This window comes from Pollicipes pollicipes, unplaced genomic scaffold, assembly GCF_011947565.3.
Source record: "Pollicipes pollicipes isolate AB1234 unplaced genomic scaffold, Ppol_2.1 Scaffold_6686;HRSCAF=7923_pilon_pilon_pilon, whole genome shotgun sequence".
Taxonomy (NCBI): domain Eukaryota; kingdom Metazoa; phylum Arthropoda; class Thecostraca; order Pollicipedomorpha; family Pollicipedidae; genus Pollicipes; species Pollicipes pollicipes.
In genome coordinates, this window is record NW_023596921.1 from 6,941,592 (window position 1) to 6,961,058 (window position 19,467).

General features: G+C 53.2%; 1 protein-coding gene across 1 annotated transcript; it reads right to left on the reverse strand.

The window, feature by feature from the left end:
* Positions 1-4,542: 4,542 nt before the first annotated feature.
* On the reverse strand, positions 4,543-9,610 carry LOC119108657 (neuropeptides capa receptor-like). Its single transcript, XM_037232275.1, has 2 exons — positions 8,749-9,610; positions 4,543-4,959 (listed from the first exon to the last, which is right to left on the reverse strand). The coding sequence occupies exons 1-2, from the start codon at positions 9,583-9,585 to the stop codon at positions 4,663-4,665; spliced, it is 1,134 nt and encodes a 377-aa protein (XP_037088170.1). The 5' UTR covers positions 9,586-9,610; the 3' UTR covers positions 4,543-4,662.
* Between the last annotated feature and the right edge of the window lie 9,857 nt (positions 9,611-19,467).

The following is a 19,467-nucleotide window of genomic DNA, read 5'->3' on the forward strand; positions in this document are numbered from 1 at the left end:
AACGGGTACAACATCTGACATTTTTGATCCGGCCTCGTGGAGTGTATCTGGGGATCGAACCTACGTGTCTGGTGCAATGGAAGTACGCTTTATCCATGCACAAAGGCCATCAGCCAAGTGTCATCACCTTCAGTTCACATGCCTGCTTTGGGGGGGGGGGGGGCTCATGCATGCATATGTTGAGTGTTTGGGATATTTTGGCCGTTGCCAAAGCACAGTATCGACCGTATTTCGTCCTCTGCCCCTTTTTCTTACTACGCTGCGCCGCCCAACCTATCTCACCTCGTAGGCACAAAGTTACTGGCAGTGACAGTGAGATCCTGACAGTTGCTGTGCTGTGGATTCGTAAGCTTCTGGCCACCGTTCACTCCTGCGATGTCCGTTTCACGTAGCCCCGAGTCCAACCCCGTCGGCTGACAGAACGCTCAGCCGTTCGGAACATGCAGCTGACCTCGGGTGACCCGAGCGTTACGGCTCATGCGTCATGACCGATCGCCGTGTCATTCGTTGGCGGCCGCGCTCTTCAGCACCGGCATGCGCCACAAACATTACCAACGGAGCAACCGTCGCTGAGGCAGGTTCGGCGCTTTTTACACGACGTGAGCGTGCCGCCGTTCACCGCGTCAAACGAAAGGGGCCGCACCTTTCATTCACCATCGCCTCGGCAACATCATTAAGCCAGCACGCCTCGCGCGCGGGGTCAATAGGACAAACATTCATTAGCGGCGGGTAATCTCGCGTCACCGTAATGCGATACACCAGAGCGCGCACGCCGCTCATGGAACGCTTACGAGTGAGCGTACATCCGCGAGAACGAACACAAATAAAGGGGAGCGAGCTATGACATCATTACAGCGATCAGATGATGTGCACGTCTTTCGGGCCCGTTGTTGTCTAACAGCGGTCGTTTTATCAGATTTTTTGTTCGGGATCGTTGCTGATGAAATGTAGCGAGACGGTCTAATGACTGGTGTAACTTCCTTATTTAACCCAAAGTTACGGGAATATTTTGATTGACTAACACTCCAGACCTGCTTTGGTTGCATGGAAACCCATGTTCTGTGTTATCACTGTGACAGTAGTTTTTTGGCCTTTGTTATGTGGCTAACAACCACGTTCCAGAGCAAACACCGGGTAGATGCGTCTTTGTTGTTTGAGCTGAAGCAGCGTACGCTATTGTTTCTGACGGCGTTTCGACAAAGACCCGCCTCTGAACAGCATCTGATCGTTCGGCTTATTGCGCCAGCGTGTGCGGTTGAAGAGGAGCGAGTCGCGGGCTGACCGGGCGCCGCTGCGAGCGAGACGACACAGGGCCGTCCGCAGAGCCAGACATCTTGCCCCCCCCCCCGAGCGCCGCTGCGAGCGAGACGACACAGGGCCGTCCGCGGAGCCAGACATCTTGCCCCCCCCCCCTCCCTCCCCGAGCGCCGCTGCGAGCGAGACGACACAGAGCCGTCCGCAGAGCCAGACATCTTGCCCCCCCCCCCCGAGCGCCGCTGCGAGCGAGACGACACAGGGCCGTCCGCAGAGCCAGACATCTTGCCCCCCCCCCCTCGAGCGCCGCTGCGAGCGAGACGACACGGGGCCGTCCGCAGAGCCAGACATCTTGCCCCCCCCCCCGAGCGCCGCTGCGAGCGAGACGACACAGGGCCGTCCGCGGAGCCAGACATCTTGCCCCCCCCCCCCCTCCCTCCCCGAGCGCCGCTGCGAGCGAGACGACACAGGGGCCGTCCGCAGAGCCAGGCGTCTTGCCTTTGTTAGCCCGCTCCCGTCGGTGCTGGTCAGCTTACCAGCCGCATGGCTCCTGCCGAGCCCTGTGCCGAAGAAGCTCACATTGTAGACGTATATATTGTGACACATTGGTCGTGAAAGAAGTGTTAGTGTCCTTGCAAAGTTGTGTATCTGCAAGCGTTTAAATGTTTTGTTTGGATGCATTTTCGGGCCCGGGGCATTCTCGCACGAACCGTCAAAGATAGAGCAGTCCAAAAGTCCAGAAGATAGAGCAACACCAAGGCCCACCAGAATGAAAATTGCTTCAATAGTTCGCCATCTAAACGCGGCCAGCTGTTCCCAGCCTCACACTAGAGATGAACTCATACGGAAAAAGAGCAAATGAGCGATTCGACAACGTTCAGAACAACACGGACCGTTGGCCACCCAGACTGGCTTGATAATAACTTTCACACACATCGCCACATCTTACATGTCTTGTGACTTATGTGTTTTGCAATTTTTCCATCAAACAGCCTACATTTGTACTGCGCTGAACAACCTGAAATGTGTCCATCCCACCTTTTACCGAATATAACATCACACCACCATCGCGGCGTGGCACTGATGCCGTGATGCTGCAGCGTAGCGGGGCAAAACCCGCATTACCGATCGCGATTTTTCGGTTTCCTCGAATGTTTACAGATGCTGAATAACAGTCTTCAGATCTGTTTTGACCCCGTCGCCCTCATCGCGGTGGTCGTTGCACGCAGCCCGTTGAAGAATGAGGTAATCAGAAACAGGCTAATGCCTTCGTCCTTGCCTTGTTGCGCTCGAGCCTGTATCGATTGAACGGCATGAATACCTGATGATGTGAGCGACGAGGATGGTTGTGGGATGCGCGCCACACGTAGCTAACGACCGGCAACATCGGTTGCCCTGACACCGCTGGAGCGGCGAGATCGGACGGACCGCCTGAGGCAGGGCCGCGCGGGTGGCGGCCGCCGCTGCTCCCGACTCCCCAGCCAACGGTTCCACTCAGACTGAGGCAGGGCCGCGCGGGTGGTGGCCGCCGTTGCTCCCGACTCCCCAGCCAACGGTTCCACTCGGACTGAGGCAGGGCCGCGCGGGTGGCGGCCGCCACTGCTCCCGACTCCCCAGCCAACGGTCCCGCTCGGACTGAGGCAGGGCCGCGCGGGTGGCAGCCGCCGCTGCTCCAGCCCCCAGCCTCCGGTCCCGCTCGACTGGCTGCCGTTGAAGGACACGTGACACGCGGCAGGAGCAGCCTGGCGATGGTGTCGGCGGTGCTGGCCACGGCCGCGGTGTCGTGACAGAACCACGATCGCGGCGCTGTCATTAGCTCGGTGTGGGAAACGTGTAAGGCCCATTTTGTACTGGTTGTGGTTGGCGTTCTTTGTGAGCTATTTTAGAAGCGTTTCCGTAGCAAATCGACTGTTCTGTGTGTAGCGCCCACACGCCGGCCTAATGATGGCTAGGCATGTGTCGACGTAAGGACAGCACAATAGCAGTCTATGCGTCAGGGCTCTGGCAGCCCGAACATGCGACCCGGCGTCTTGTGGTGCTTTCCTGGCCCCCTGCAGCGTCTTACCTGTGACACCACCGATTTGTGCTCGGTCGCGCTTGGACGCGCTCGACGCCGACTACCCCCCCCCCCCCACACACACACACACAGGGGGCTGAGTTCGGCTTCAGGTTTGGTCTTCACTTAGAAGGTCCACTTAGTCCCGGCTCTCATCCGATAACATGTCTTTCCGAGTCGGATCTGGACGATTTGTTTTTAGTCACACTTCTTTCAGCCCTAACGCATCTCTGGCTGCATTCAATAGACTTGACTTTATTCCAGCTCCCATCTTTTCTTCTATTTTCAGAAATTGTTTTGCTTCCATTCCATCAAGGTTCAGTTAATCGTGGAGTGGAAGTCCCTGTGGCGACTCCGGCTTTCTTGCCCACGTTTTACTTCTCCACCGGAAGAAGCTGACGTCTGCCTGCACTTAGCAGTGGCCACAATGTACCCGTGCATTATTCAAAGCCCGCCTCCCAGCAAAGATCGGTTTGCGAATTCCCACAGAATACGGATTGCCCCCGAAGCGAACTGCGCCGGAATATTCGCAAATGCATCTGCGTTCGACTCGGTTCGGTGCCTTCGGGCCGAACGTTGCTCTCCAACATTGCAGCCTGATGCTATATCAGTCTGCCTCTTCCTTCCTCCCCCTCCCCCCCCCGCCGAGACAAATCCGAGACCGGTCGCTGAAGTTGTTTGAATAAGAAGTGTGTTGGCGTCATATGACCAGGGTAGTCGGCGCGCCCTAAAGCCTAAATCATCATCACCATCATTATGGCGACGGCTCTCCGAACAGGCGGCGGCTGCTGACGGCGGCGCCGGCCGTGGTGCGTGTGATCAGGGCCGGCTGCCGTTGACGCATCACACGCAGCGGGTCGCGACGTCCAGCTGTAATGTGAGCCTGCTGACACCAACACGTACACACGCACACAACAGAGACGGCGACGGGCGGGGCGGCGCGCGCGGCCGCCGCCCCCGCGCTGACACTGCTACAGCTGTCGGCGCGGCCGCCAGCCTGGCCCGAAGGCGCCGGCGGCGGCCGTCCGGCGCCCGGCTGGCGGACTCGCGCTGTCCGTCTCCCGCTGGCCCGCCACCTGTGGCCGCCGGCCGCGCTGCCTCGCAGGGCGGCCGTGGCGTGCCAGCTACGACGTTCGCCGCGCGTCTCCGGACGCCAGGACGCTGCTCCGGCGTCGGGCGTGGGGCAGGCGGCCGTGACGTGAGGCAGACGCGTCAAACATGAACACGAGCCGGTCGGCCGTGGCGAGCGCGGTGCGACTCGCATGCCGTCGCAAAGTGAGCGGTCCGCACGGTCGGTGGTCGCCTGGTCGACGAGCCGGCCGACGACGGACGGGATGTGACTGGGCGCGACCCTAGAGCGGCGAGCCGCGTACCACAGGTCGCTTGGGCACGCCGCTGGCGCAGACGGCGCCGACCGAGCGGCGACAGCGGGACGTCAGCGGTATGTGCTCCGTCAGCGTCGAGCTGCTGCGCGAGGAGACGGAGCGGCGCGGCCCGCAAAACAGCGAGCGCACAGCGCGTCGGAAGTTCTGACCCGACACACAGTACAGCAGGAAGTTGATGCCGAAGTTGAGCTGGAACAGGCTGTTGGCGGCGGCCTGGGCGACCACCAGCCAGACGCTGACGTCCGGCGTCGAGCCGGTCAGTGTCTGAAACGGACCGGCACACGGTCAGACGTGCAGCGTCCGCGGCACGCAAACCACGCGGCACACTCCCAGCCGGCGATTCGCCGCGCTTTGGACGCCAGGTCGGAGCAAAATGCTCGTGACAGCGTCCTCGTCCAGCTGCAGCGGCCAGTGGCATGCGGTTAGTGGTACAGCATAAGTTAGCACAAGCTGCGGGTTCGATCCGCTCTATAATGTAGGCGACGTCGTGCAGTCCTTCGGAGGACGGGCTTTGAACCCACGTCAGATTTATTTTTTTAGAGGCGAGGGATCGCCAGCCCTTATGCGCTTTGTGCGCTGCGCTTGCAGCCTTTATACGTGACCGACATAAAAAGACGACCAGCACGGCTGACTGCGGCGATCGACCACTGCCAGGTGTGCCCCGGGGCTCCGGTCCGTGTCTGCGTTGGCGACGAGGACTGCCCTGTGCCTCTGTATCCTGTCGCCGCCAACGCTGCACCAGAGCGGCAGTCTCTGGGACGTGGCGAGCGGAGGCTGGGCGCTGCCGCCACTTCGGCGGTCAGGCCGCCGTGATACGACAGTGCTGGACCGTGTGTTACTCTGAACGCTGCTGCCTCCCCCGTCGAAAGCTACGTCTTTAAAAGTGTGGTGATAAAATGGATTAAGTAAAAAAACGCTCGAAATTTGTCACGCGCTGGCGGCACCCATGTACTGCCAACTTTTTCGGTTTGAATGCTGTCGCTGTACAGGAAATATCCGACCCGCCGACCACTGCATGGATCAGTTCCAGCTCCGCCGGCCGAGGCTGTTTGTCATCTGGCTTCAGCCATAATCTGGTAAATATCTGGTCTATACGCATTCTATGTACGCCCACAGTGATCCAGGTTCGGCCATTGCCGGTGCTGCGCTTTCCCCCTTGAATTTGTTGTGGCGTATGCTTCAATGTGATTGATTCTTCGGCTGAATGAACGTCAGAAAAATGCCGGTTGCTGATTGTGCGGCAAACGGAATTCATCCTCATTCGAAAACGTAACGTATCATACGGGAAGCTGTTACGTAACTAACAGCGAAGGGTCCTTTCAAAATCCCCAGACTTGTGGTCACAATCTAATCGAATGGAACCGGCAGGATGTCCAGCGCCAGGTGGTTGTAATGGCTACCTGACAACCGAAATTGTTCTTCACCGTGGATCCGCGTCGTGTCTATGTATGTTGATGTGAAATGGGCGCAGTTTAAACATTTAGACACAGCAATGTTGAAGAAAAAGTAATGCGTCGTGCACGAAAAAATAGTCGTAAACTCTAACGATTTTTGCGGTCTGGATGAAAGATTGCTTTACGACTTTCGCCGCACTGTCGAGCTGCATGGGAAAATCCCGTATGCGTATCGCACGTTGTTTGCCTAATGATCTGTTGACACGGACGTCTTTTCATGTGCGTCGTACTCGTATCAATAGCAGGTAACGCCAGAAGAAGTGGTATGTAAAGACACCCGGGGGTGCTCAAATGGGGATGGAAATGGCCTGTTCATTGCAAGTGGAGATATTAGGCCCCAAGGCCCAAATGTTCGCTGAAATCGTCCTTAATGTTTAGGTACACAAGAGAGCTGCAAGTGACAACCACCTCTAGCCGGCTCAAAAGGTTGTGATAAAAGCTGCCAGCTAAGCATTACACAAAAGGCGCGATTGATTCCCTCAGGGAGACTTAAGGCGAAACATATGGCTAAATGCTCGATTTATTAGCACGAAGCGCTAGCGTGCGGTAAGTATACAGGTTGGGTGCAAAAGTGCCAGGTTGCGCGGTCAGAAGTGGAAAGCTAGCAGATCATTATCACCAAATCCAAAGCGCGAAAACACCAAATCGATTAATACTCCGTGGCTTAGTAAGGGAAGGGGGAGGCAATGAGGCAAAGACCCTTTCTGGAGTCCAGGCTTGCCCCCCCCCCTTCCCCCCCCTGACGGCTTAATGGGCCCGCTGAGGCCGGGTACCATCGGATGGGCAGGAGCATCTGTATAGGCAAGCTGGAGCCCCTCACAACTGCAGTTGGCTGTTTTACAAGAGGACAATGTGATCTCTGCAAACAGGGCTCAAATTACAGGCTGGCTGGATAATTCTCCAAAGGTTCTTTATGAGGGCCCATACCGGCCCTTCATGGGCTAAACCTGGCAGCAGGTGATCCTAAACGTTCCTTCAGTAGGCCCCTGGTGCCCTGTAAGGGCATCCGTCAGATCGGCAGGAGCACTTGAAAGGCGAGCAGGGCCTATAAAGACGGCCAGTGATCGGAATCGACTCTGTTGGTTTGATAAAGCGACCGCACCGAAGTGTAAGTGGCATGCAAGCAGAGGCTAACACGTGACCTTTATGATCAGGTGTGAAAGCGGTATGCTTTTAAGCAGGCTAAGAGTGTATGGCGGATCCGTCGTTCTGTCCCCTCAGTCCAGATCCTTCTGAATCCGGTCCGATACAATCCTAGTCCGGGGTACAATCCTAGTCCGGGTCAGTCTGAGACTGACCTAGACTGTGGTGGTCTTCCCCCCTCCATGTTACCTCATGAGACGCGCATGGCGGGCTGGGCAACAAAGACGCAGATATGATGAAACCAGTTAGATTGTCACGAAAGCAAAGCTGTTGTTTCACCCCAGTCGTTCGTACACCATTAGCTCTGTGGGCAATAATGGACCTTGGAAAATGGTCATTACGAACCGCGGTACCTGGCTGCACAAACAAATGCGACATCATCATTCTTCAGCCGTCGTTTTACGCGCATGGCATGACGTTAACTACATGGCCCTCCATTTGTCATGAGGCCCCCGATCAGACTTGCCCCACGCCCCGGGGCGAAATTCTGTTGATGCCGCTGCAGAGTTCGACCAGTGGCTGCCGGTTGGGAAGGTTCGCCTGTGCAAAAAATCGTTTCGACCACCATCCTGCTTAAAAAACTTTGGGGCGACGCCTCAGGCGTCTGCTGAGGGGGGCGTCGCTTCAGGTGTCTCCTAAGGCGGGTGTCGTCCCGGGCCACGGACATACCGTTCAGGTGACGTTATCGCGAGTGAGAAACCATTAGCGTAGTGACAAGGACGTACATGTACGGCTAGGAACACAGTTACATAACAGCCTTCTGCGTGCGGTAAAATAGGGATGAAATTAATGACAGGTGTTGCGGGTAAAGTGCTGCCGCTGGTGGGCCGCGAAGAAATAACCGCAGATAGGTTATGCGTGTCTAGATCAATGAGCGCTATCTGTGAGAAGTTGTATATTAGTCTCGGAATTTAGGTCAATAAGCAAGGCGTTTTGCGTCGAAAGATCCTGAAAACAGCTCCCAATTATGTTCTCTTCTCTGTTCTGTTCTGTTCTCTTACGATTATGCAGGCAAGAACCTTTCCCCGAAATAAAGTGGCAGATCTGCAGTGCAAGTTAATTCGGGAAACTTTCAGCGCCAGCCAGTGATGGATTATACATTTGTTCATTATCTGCGTCTGCTAAAGCGCAGATATTGTGTGCCGCGTGCGATAGTCTGTGATGTTAACTTCATGGTCCGCTAGAAGTCCTGCACGTTATCTGGAAGCCTGGCCCATCAACACAAATGACAACGATTGCTCCATGAGGTCGACGTTGAATCTATGCTGCCTGTTCAGGTCTGAGCTAGGCGCCCCAATGGGTGTCCGTGTTCTCGCTGGCTGACCGGCTTACTGTCTTGCAAAGCCCAATGGTGCGACAGCGGACATGTTTCAAGACATGTACCGAACTGAAATCTCCCCGCCTCGAACGTAAATCATCGCCGACGTCCGCCCCGGGTCGCGGCGGCGCTACTCACTGCGATGAAGGCCCAGATGCGCATCACGTAGAAGGGCAGGTTGAGCATCAGGAAGACAGACGACACGATGAGCAGCATCTTGGTGATCTTCTGCTGGCTGTTGGCGCGCGGCGTGCCCTGCTCGGCCGATGTGACGTACATCATGCGCCGCACCAGCTCCAGCCGGCAGATGGCGCGCGCGATCTGCACGTTCAGCAGCACGATCAGCAGGAACGGCAGCACCAACGTGGCCAGTACGTCGGCGCCCATCAGCCAGAAGCCGACGCTCGGGTAGCGGTCAAAGTCCACGTCGCAGACCACCTGGTGGCGGTTGGCGATGGCCGCCGGCCGAATGATGACCAGCGTGTACGTGTTGGAGACGGCCGCCACCGCCGTCAGGCCGCCTACCAGCAGTTTGGCGCGGTGCACCGTGCAGAAGCTGGGCCGGTGCAGCGGGTAGCACACGGCCACGAACCGCTCCACCGTGAAACCGACCACAAACCAGGGACTGAGGAAGCTGCAGCAGCTGGCCACGTACTGCGTTAGCTGGCACACCACCGGCTGCACGAACAGCGGCACATCCACGTTCTCCAGCCAGGCGACCAGCTGGGTCAGCAGGAAGCCGGTGTCGCTGGCCGCCAGCGCCGACAGGTAGTAGCTGGACGACTGGCCACGCAGCTTGGTCAGGAACAGCACCAGCATCGACGCCACGTTGCCTCCCGTGCCGAGCACCACGATCAGCGGCGTGTAGTAGAACTGCAGCGGGTCAAGCACGTGCTGCAGCGTCTCCAACTCGGATGGCATCTGTGTGCCGTTGGCGGCGGGGGCCAGCGACTGATTAAGCATCAGCGCCCTCATCGCCGGCGCCGCCTCGCCTCCGTCGCTGTCCATGGCGGTGTGCAGCTCCTGAGCCTTGCTCGCGCGCGGGCGGCGAGCGCCGGGGCAGCAGCAGCGCGGGTGTAGGGCCGCGGTGCGCGTCCGTGCCCCGCCGGCCCCGACGGAGCAGTGTCGGCCCCGATGCGGGACGTCGTCTCCCGCTGTCGGCGCAGGCGTCGGCGACGGCGGTGTTGAGACGGCGCGCCGGCGCGCAGCTGCTGGAAACTGGCGCCAGATGGGGACCGAGCGACATCCGTCCAATGCCAGCCCCGTGGGCCTCGTGGAGTGGCCAGGAACGTGTTGATCTGACACACCTTCATATCTGCGCTCACCCTATTACGGCTCACGTGTGGCGGCATTCGGCACGAGGCGGGCTAGAGGGCTACTTATGCCATCCGCTCTTGTGCTCCTGCTGGGCTTCTTGACATCCCCCGCCCCCATTCACACCATATGTGATCAAGATCATGCATTAGTCACACTTCCCCGCCGCGGCGCTGTGTGGCCAGACATTCCATCATTCGGACGCACGGACGGACGGCCGCCAATCCATCATTATTCCCCGAGCCACTCCAAGGCGTATGCCGCCTGATGAAGCCACGCCGAAATTTATCGCCGCGTTTGTTTGACCAATTCACCTGGGATGACGCAGGGTGGTGCGGATTGAACTTTGTCATATTGATCTGACCTTGTCACGCAGCTGCTCTTGGGTGTGGAACGCTGTTCTTTGTTAAAGACGCCGACTCTGTCGCCGCTGACCATGTGTCGCGCCACCTCAAATTACGACGTAAATAATCGTTGCAACCGCGGCACCCGCCGTGTCACATCTGCGTGACGTTGAAATGTTGCAAAAGCTCTTTGATTCCTTAATGCCGTCCACAACTATGTAGCATGACGTCTCGATACAAGGCTCAAAACTAAATGCGTCTCGTGCGCCATATGTGTACTTCTTGAGCTCTGGCCGCGATTGATTTCCGTCAACTAAACTTTGCTCTGGCGGCGCAGGCTGACCCGAACCGACTTTTCGCCGGCTTTTCGTGAAATGTTGGTTGGGAACGCGGGAAAACGGTACAGGGACGCAACCACGATGGAAGCAAAAACACTTTGAAGGCATGTTATTGATAAGCGCTGGCAGTGCATCGCACCGCTGGCGGATGTTCAAACCTGGCCACTTTAGAAGAGGCTAATCGCTCGCTACCATTGGAAAAGCAGCACCATGGAGCGGCTCAAGCTAAGCAGGCTGATCAGTAGGCGCCAGACACTAGTCCGCAGGCCACTGCCAGAAACGCCTTTAATAACGTATGAGGACCTATTCCACATATGGCGTGTTGGGGCAAAAATAAAAATCGTGGTGATGCCCACCTACGTGATCTACAGCTTTTGCCACCGGTGGTGTTGCAACTGGTGCTGGTGGCCCGCACTGTGGAGTCATGTGACGTCAGAGCCCAATCTGCTGTCTCCACAGACCTTCCCTGGTGGACAGACATGCTTTCCGGTTAGGCAGAAGTCGGGGAGCGGGAGCGGGCGGTAATCATGCTGTCTCCGATGACGGCGGAGTTGACTTACGGGCGCTCATACACGTGTGGTTTGGGATGGAAATAATGGGATGAGACATGGATCGTCTCATCAGTGGAGCCCTGTTTGGGGCCACCCATAAAGGTTACCCGTAAGCGAGTTGTTCTTAACGTGCGCTGACACGCGTGAAAAAGCGTGAGAAAAGTATGACGCATGGAATATACCCGAGATGCTCAAATGCCCATGTTCAAATTGATGTAGAAGACGGCTGGCTTCGTAAGGTTCAAATGTCCGCTTCAGTAGTCTTGGAATCTTCAGCAGTGCGAGAAAGCTGTTGCCGTTAAACCACTACTTATCCTCTACACATGTGAAAAGAATAGGTTGCGTGCCAGACATTCAAACCCACAACCAAACTTCTTTGGTTCCTTGCTCTTGTCCACAGTGATCAGACATGAGATAAGACGTAACGTGTGCTTGTAGCTAAAGCACTAACGATGGCAGATCGTGAAACATGGCGGCTCATGAAGACGGAGTTGTTACGCCTAGGCTGCCGTGGCAATGTGCCATGGTAGTCATACTAGCCATACCGGACTGACAGAGCGACGCTTTTCTGTCAGTGTACGCTATATCATCCATACCGCAAAAGGAAATTGGAAAACATACACCATGAAAAGCACCGCTCACCAGTCATGATGTATGTGGATGCTCTATACGTAGTCCCAATGAACTGCTGAAAGGGGGTAGGAGCATTGTATAAATCTTGACAGCACGCATATGAGACGAGACTTATTGAAAGATCACCATTCGGAGTGAACATGTTTATGATGCATGCCAATCACGAAGCTAGGGACTCAAGTCGGCGTGAGTATAAAGGGAGTACTCGACATTTGTTTGGGGTTTTGAACTGGGATACTCATTTTGAAATCATTTGGGGCAGTCAAAAAGCCATGAAATTGAAAGGCTTGAAATCCTCTGGTTTCTGTACTGGATGTTTGCGAACTTGTGCACACTTTTTACGTACTATTTCAACTTCACGCAGGCATGCATGACGCCATGGCAACGTCGACGTGAATACTGTCACCGCGGTGGCCATGAAGTGCTTAAGACCAGGAAAAATATGCTCATTGAGTTGTTCGCTTATTGGGTACGTCAGCACGATTTCTGGCATGAATGTACTTCAGTTAGCCCTCAATCAATTAAGCGTGTTCTGTGCAAATTTTGAACACGAATCACGTGCTGTGTTGCATGGTGCAGGAATTTATGTAAAGGTACAAATTATGAAGGAAATAAGACTGGGAATCGAATAACGCAAGCAAAGTGTCACAACCGAGTATGTGAATGTAAGTAAATGATATGCGACCATAGATAAATATGCAAGCACACCACAAGAAAGCCAAATCCCGGCACACGACGATATTCGGTTCCGCAAACACGCTCCAGCAACACGCGGCCACCTCTCGGCAAGTTAAACACTAAAAGTGAGTCAGTCGGTCCGCTACAATGGGAATTCTTACACGGCCATTATGGAAGCCACTCAGACGTCATAAAGATGTTGCACGACGTAATCAAACGATGTGCTGTACAACACATTTGCTGGATAGGGAAATTTTGTTGTCTAGGGCATTTTTCTGATGATCTCATGCTTACCTCAATGTCTCCAACTATGAAATATTTCATTAAAAGCCTGCCCATTCCAGTAAGATGCAACAGAATCGTGCACCACCACATCATTAGCGGATACATTATCCCCGCCTGTGCCAAGCGCGAATGAGTTTCCCGAGAGCTTTTGAACCAAGCGGTGGTGTGAGCATGGATGTCACCGATCCAAGAAGAGATTGCAGTTCAGAGGGCGTCCTCGACGCAACCTTGACTGCTGATGGAAGTTGAGCGTGAAGACGGCTTCCGCTGCCATAATCTTTCCTGCCCTTACAATGCGCTCATCTCAGAAGGTGAAAACCTTACCAGCGCCGACGACTGTGGTCACGAAATAGGTGTAGCATGCGTGGAAACAGACCGGAAAGAGACCCAGCCCGCACAAGCAGATCAAATGAAGCGTAGTGCAGTCACTGCTCTGTACTATGATGGCACAAGAGGAGGAAGGTCTTGGGATAATATCTAAGCGTCCCGAAACACGATAGCACACCTAATAACCAACGATTTCTGACGCGGATTGAAGCTTTGGTGCTCGTTTCTACGGGTATTAATAAGTGGATCGTTTTCCATCATGTCGGCGAGCTGCAGCTGCTGGGTTAGGAAAATTGAAGGATGATAGTGCACGAAAATAATATTGACGTGTTTTCATCTGTGATGGAAAAGCACCAACACCGCAATGCGTGACGTAGTCTTAGAGCAACTTAGGCTGACGAGAGGAAATAAGCATTTTGATATGTACCACTGCACAGATTCAAACGGAAGGTGTGCCAGAACGCGTGCCGAGCTGATTGGTGCTGATCATTAAATGCAACTGTAGGATCAGTAGATCAGTATGTGACAGTGTAGACCGGTGCGATGCCAGACTACGTGCAGAGAGGCAAGCCCACTGGTTGGTGGTGGTGGTAGGTTGGTGTTTGAGGGAGAGTCAGCTTCCGGGCCATTTTGCGCCCGATACCTGCTAGATGCTTGGACCAGGTTGGGAGGTAATGAGCATGCAATTGCACGCGCTACTTTCTAATGGATAGTTTCGAAACGATAGGCATCAGAAAATGCCGTCTAGTGCCAAAACAATCACTGACCTTTAACGCTATTTCCTGTTGCGCGAGTTGGGTATCGATATATAAGCATTTTTGACCCAAGTGGGCTCTTTTTAGCCAGTGGTACCACGTTGCCGCCCAAGCGACTGGTTCTAAGAGAAAAATGCATTTTTGTCAAATCCTAGCGCGTGTACAGATGGTTTCATGCCCGTTCTTTCGCTAGTAATATTTGGTTTATACGGGGCTATTGAGTTATACGGAATTGGTAGCGTCCCGCACAATACTGGTCGAGGTGATCCGCAATGTCTGCATTCGTCGGCGCTGAGCACGCATGTTTTGTTGGTGTCTTTCCTAGTTGGCAAGATCGGCCGCTAATAAGGGCACCGCTGATAAGTACCGGCGCCGAGGCATTGTCCGTTTTCTATCGGTCAAACCGTGTTGATCCTGCGTCGCTGCGACTCCAGGCTGCCTTTAAATGGAGTCCGTCTGAACTCGACGTCTGGCGGTTTGGTGGCTGAAGGCAGAGAAACCCGTTTAGTGTGGTTTCTGATATAAAAGCCAAGCGCGCCTCACACAGTAACCAGAATTCTGGCAGCGGCCAGGAGTTTGGCGCTGCGCCAACTGACCCGCGGTGACGGCATCCGCCAGGCGGGAGAAAATACGGCCGGCCAAATTTTATTAAACACTCGGCGCCCCTCTCCTAATTGACAAACAGCCGCTTGACAGTTCGATGGCGTAGTGGTGCATGCTCCCTGTCCGCTTGAAGGTTCTCCCCCCGCCATCCTGTGGTGACGGTGTCGTGCGAGACCTCGACTCAGTTCGCCCGCGGGTGGGCGCCGCGAGCAAGCGTGCTGTGTACCGCACCACATGCCGTCCTGTAGTGCTTTGATGCTGCTGTGTTCTCGGAGGACATGTATATTCCGAGCTGCCGACGTGAAGCAACATATGACCGGTCAAATCAAGTTCAGAGCCCATGGTCTGACCATGCTGGACAACGGAATCGGAAGCATTTGCTTCTGTATTGATCGTGACCAACTGATTCAGACATTAAGGATGGTGTCTGGTCTTGCTCGGAGTGTCATTTGAGTTGGTTGTGACCAACCGATTTCCAAAAATATCGAATTTTGGGTCCATATTGGTGAATCAATAAAAATTAAAAATGAAGTTAGCCTATTCACCTGTCTGATTTTCTTGGTTTATATTTCGTTGATAATCCAAGCTGCTTACCCTCTCAAAAAGGGCCTGCGACGGCGAGATTGGCGCGGTCCATAGCTGGCGTCTGTATGAATCATGCAGTGATTACTGGGCTGGGTGATTTATGCACATCTCCCCAATATTTTACAGTGTCTGCTCGCTGAGGCCTGACGTTAATGATGCAAAATCACCACGGAAGTGGTGGGTGCGGGGCTTGCGCTCGAGTACACGTGACCATTGGACGCGGCGGTGTGCATTTATTAGAGTGCGTGCAGTCCAGTTCCCACAGTGCAATCCAGTTGACACAGCACAGCGGTAGAATACATGTCCTGCTTTGCAGTCCATTCTTTTTAATAGTATGCCACTGTGACCTCGACTTGCCAGGTCTGGATTGAGATTCAATCCGTGCCGCACAGGTTTACATTTTATCAATGTTATACTTGCAGTCTCAATCGCACGGATAGCGCTAAATCCAGGTGATGTTAGGCTACTACAGGAGCGTCGGGGCCGGAGTTTCGCAAAATGTGTGGGAAACAGTGAAAAAGGCCCGATCTGCCCCCAAAATAACTAACAAATAGGTTTCTCCATGGATTTTGCCCACTCTCTACCAAAAGCCGCGGACGGGCGGGGTGCTGAAGAAGCACAAGTTAGGGGGGTTTGGGGGGGGGGGGCTGAAGTCCCTCCAACTGAATAGGAATATACATCCCTGACAAAAGCTACAAATAATCAAACAGTCTGTTTGTATTCAGCTTCAAAATATTGCAGCGCAACTTTTAAAGGGTTGCCTCGGCGCTGTCCTTTCCCAAGGCATGTTGAGGATCTGCTGGTTAGAGCAGCTGACCGAAGGTGGGAAAACCTTTGTATGAACACCCAAAAGTGCTCTGAAAACTTATGACCAAACGGTTTCAAAACGCATGCAGACGGTTTCTCCTCGAATCTGGCCCACGTTTCTCTCACAGTTAGGTGATGGGTTGAGCCCCCCCCCCCCCCCCCCCCCCCCCAAGAAGAGAGAAGGAAACTATAATCTTGTTTGTGCTGCGTGTTGGTGAAAGCTTGGCTGCACTGCGATGAATGGTTGCAAATATATTTCAATGCCGCCAATAGGTGTGACCGGCCGGGCCGAACCGTTGAAGAAACACCTCGATCAGTCGGCGTTAAGACTGCAGAGTATATATTCTCTCGCGTAATCACTCATTGGGGAGACAAGGCGACTTCCAGCGCAGCTTTAGCTGCTTGTTGATTTTTGCCCACACTTTTCATGCAGGCAGCTTTGTCAGAGACGTTGCCCAGTAAGGGGTGACCCCACTAGAGCGGTCGGCGTGTATGTCTGTGCCGTCTGCATCGGTCTGTTTGTTGCGGGTTGGTGCAGGCCGCACCACACCCAGGGGCCGTTGGTATCGTTGGTATTGTGTCGCTGCAGATGCGGAGAAGCAACGCCGCGAACAAGGCACCTTGGACGCCCAGTTGGCGGCCACGTACTCGCGCTCGCAGATGTTCCTCTCCAGACAGCTGGCGCAGCTGCACCCGGAGCTCACCATGCCAATGTTCTCAGGTGAGTTCATATAGCTCACCATGCCAGTGTTTTCAGGTGAGTTCGTACAGATCACCACGGCAGTGTTCTCAGGTGAGCTCGGACAGCTCGCCATGCTCATGTCTCAGGTGAATTGACACGGCTGACCATGCCCATGTTCTCAGGTGAGTTCATACAGCTGAACATGTCCATGTTCTCAGGTGAGTTCATACAGTTCACCGTGCCCGTCCTGCATGGTGTCCCCGCGGAACTAACATTTTCGTACGTGTTATGAGGCGAGCCACAGCTCTCACCATTTCGTACGCCAGGGTGAGTTTGCTAAGTTACGCAAACCTGTGTTGCCAGTTGGGTCCACGTAGGTCCCCATGGCTACGTTCTCAAGTGTACCCTTCGTCTTTTCATGCGAGAGGCACGTTGGCTGTCTGATTCGCCCTTTCATGCAGGGTGCCCTTTCTTTGAAATGCCATTGGTTGCTACAAAATTTGAACTGAGCACGTGCCAACCAACTCGCTAACCAAATTTGGGCTATCGGATTGAAATATTGGTCAAGTATCTGATGAGTTCGTTATTCAAAAACGTTTGCTGATAAAACGTGTAGAAAGCCGTTCATGCTAAGGACATGATGGTTCCGCAAATTCTGAAGTCAATTTGATACCATTTTTATGACATTTTGTTGCCTCTTAAGTGTTTGCTTGTTTTGATTGCAACGAAGTTTGATGATTTCATTTTCTCAAGAAAGAGTGAAATCGATTCCGAAAAGCAGCGTTATATTTCAATGAAGTCCCGAGCACCGTACATGCGGCCGAATTGGCACTGGTGTTGGGTCATGACACCAGATAGTGAAACGCTGCTACAGTGAAAGTATCACTAACGTGCTCGCCTTCTTTTTGGCCCGCTCGAGCTCATGGTAAGGCTAAGACTGGTTCTGGCTAGGAAGAAACGACGGCAAGTGAATCAGGATTGTGAGTTCAACTTTTAACATGTCAAAAACCAATTTTTTGGTAGACCCAGTACCTTAAAAGAAATTAGCAACAGCGTATTTTTTTAGTTAAACACATCTTGTTTTGGCATATATTTTGCTGTATTTGATGTATTTCGGATTGTAACAAGGCTGTTCGTTAAGGTATTGTAATTTTGAGAATTTTTGGTCGTAACATGAGCGCCCCCTCGAGGCGAGAACGTAAACGCTGCACGATCGATTATGGCAGCTAAGTCCGTGACGTTATGGCTGCAGACGTGAAGTGACTGTAGCTCAATTTTCTAGAGTATAATGCAAGTGATAAGCTACTTTTCGGATGATAAGTTTCTTCTCGTTCCTGGAAAGGCGGAACATAATCGTTTTGCTAAACGTGAGATCGCCTGTCCATAAAAACGAGCAGCAATCTCATGTAAAGCTCGCAGGCTCGCAGGTTTATTATATTGCATCAGTCTTTGTTGTGGCCCTCTTTACCGATGTTCGGCACGCCTGGCATGCCGCAGCACGTGTGCCACGCACATGCACGTATGTCGCTGCCGGCCAAAGCCGGCTGGCACGCACGCCTCCCGCTTGAACTCATCTATGCGCCTGCCACCTGCACCCGATTGCCGCTGATTGCTTGGAAGTTGATGTAGTCGGCAAAATAAACTTGCCAACTCGCCGACCCCACTTTAACGTCCGCTGTAATTGGTTTGGTACGGCTGACTGAATAGCTCGACCGCCCGGAGTTTTTGTTCAACTTTGTGTTGGATCCTGGAGCTATCTTGCGCTTCTTTCCGAAGTCATTCTTCTAAGTTTTTAAACCTTTCTAAAGTCATTTAAAGTGATTTAAGTCATTTAAACCTTTCGAGGTACCTAAAGTCATTTAAACCTTTCGAGGTACCGAAAGTCATTTAAACCTTTCGAGGTACCCACAAAGTCGGCAGGTCTGCCAGCTAAAATTATTTTCTGCAAGTTTTTCTTTTTACTGTCTTGCCGGTCAAAACTAGCATGCACTGACGGAGGCTCAGACAAGTACAATCTCTCAGGTAATCTACTGCATTACGATACTGCTGCCCAAATGCGTCCTAATTTTTTGGAAGTGCAGGAATTGCACACCGATGCAGCAGTAAGATCAAAACGCATGACATACTTGCCCCAGTTGGCACATAAATGTGCATCCGAGCCCGTGGCCTGTGTACTCTGTGGCCAGTGGTCATGGCTTGAATGATCTGTAACTGCTGCTTCTACACCTAATTGTGCCATACTTTCTCTCAGAGGCATTGGTTCGTAATCCAGCGCAGCACATGTGCAACACACACATTTCGTGCGAATAAGCTGTCAAGGTAATAATATAAATAAAGCCTTATGGTGATTTAACGACCATCTATATACCTGGTGTATTGCTCTTGGTGCATCGAAGTTCGTTGAACTGTCAGGATAATGAACGAATCAAAATCTTATTCTGAAATAACGGCTATGAATATGTCTGGCATGCACGTCACATGCATGAGTGATTATGAGGGGTTGCAACTGATGAACGCAGGCCATTTCACTTGTTTTTTTCTAGATTTGAGCTGTTTTCATTACAAGGTTGTTGAGTCTGTACAAGGAAGTTTCAATAAAAGCTCACTCGGCGTTTGATCTATGGCGTAGGCAAACACTGCAATGGAACGGAAATGCCTTCTTAGCAGTCTAGTGGCACAAACTAAAAATGCAATCCTTCATTTTCTAAGCGTCTGTGAATTGAGAAGCTACACTTAGGTCGTTCTTTCTTACAAGTTCTAAACCCACATCCGTTGCATTAGGTGAAAGTAGTGCAAGCAGGAGGGGTTCCTTTGGTTCATAGATAGGCATTTATTTTTTTCTCTGCCTTCAGGTCGTACTGCATGCATTGATGGCGTCGGCGAAATGCATTAGTTTTCTTGGAATCTGTTTCATTAGTTTCTGAATCATTAGTTTTCTGGAATCTTATAATCTGA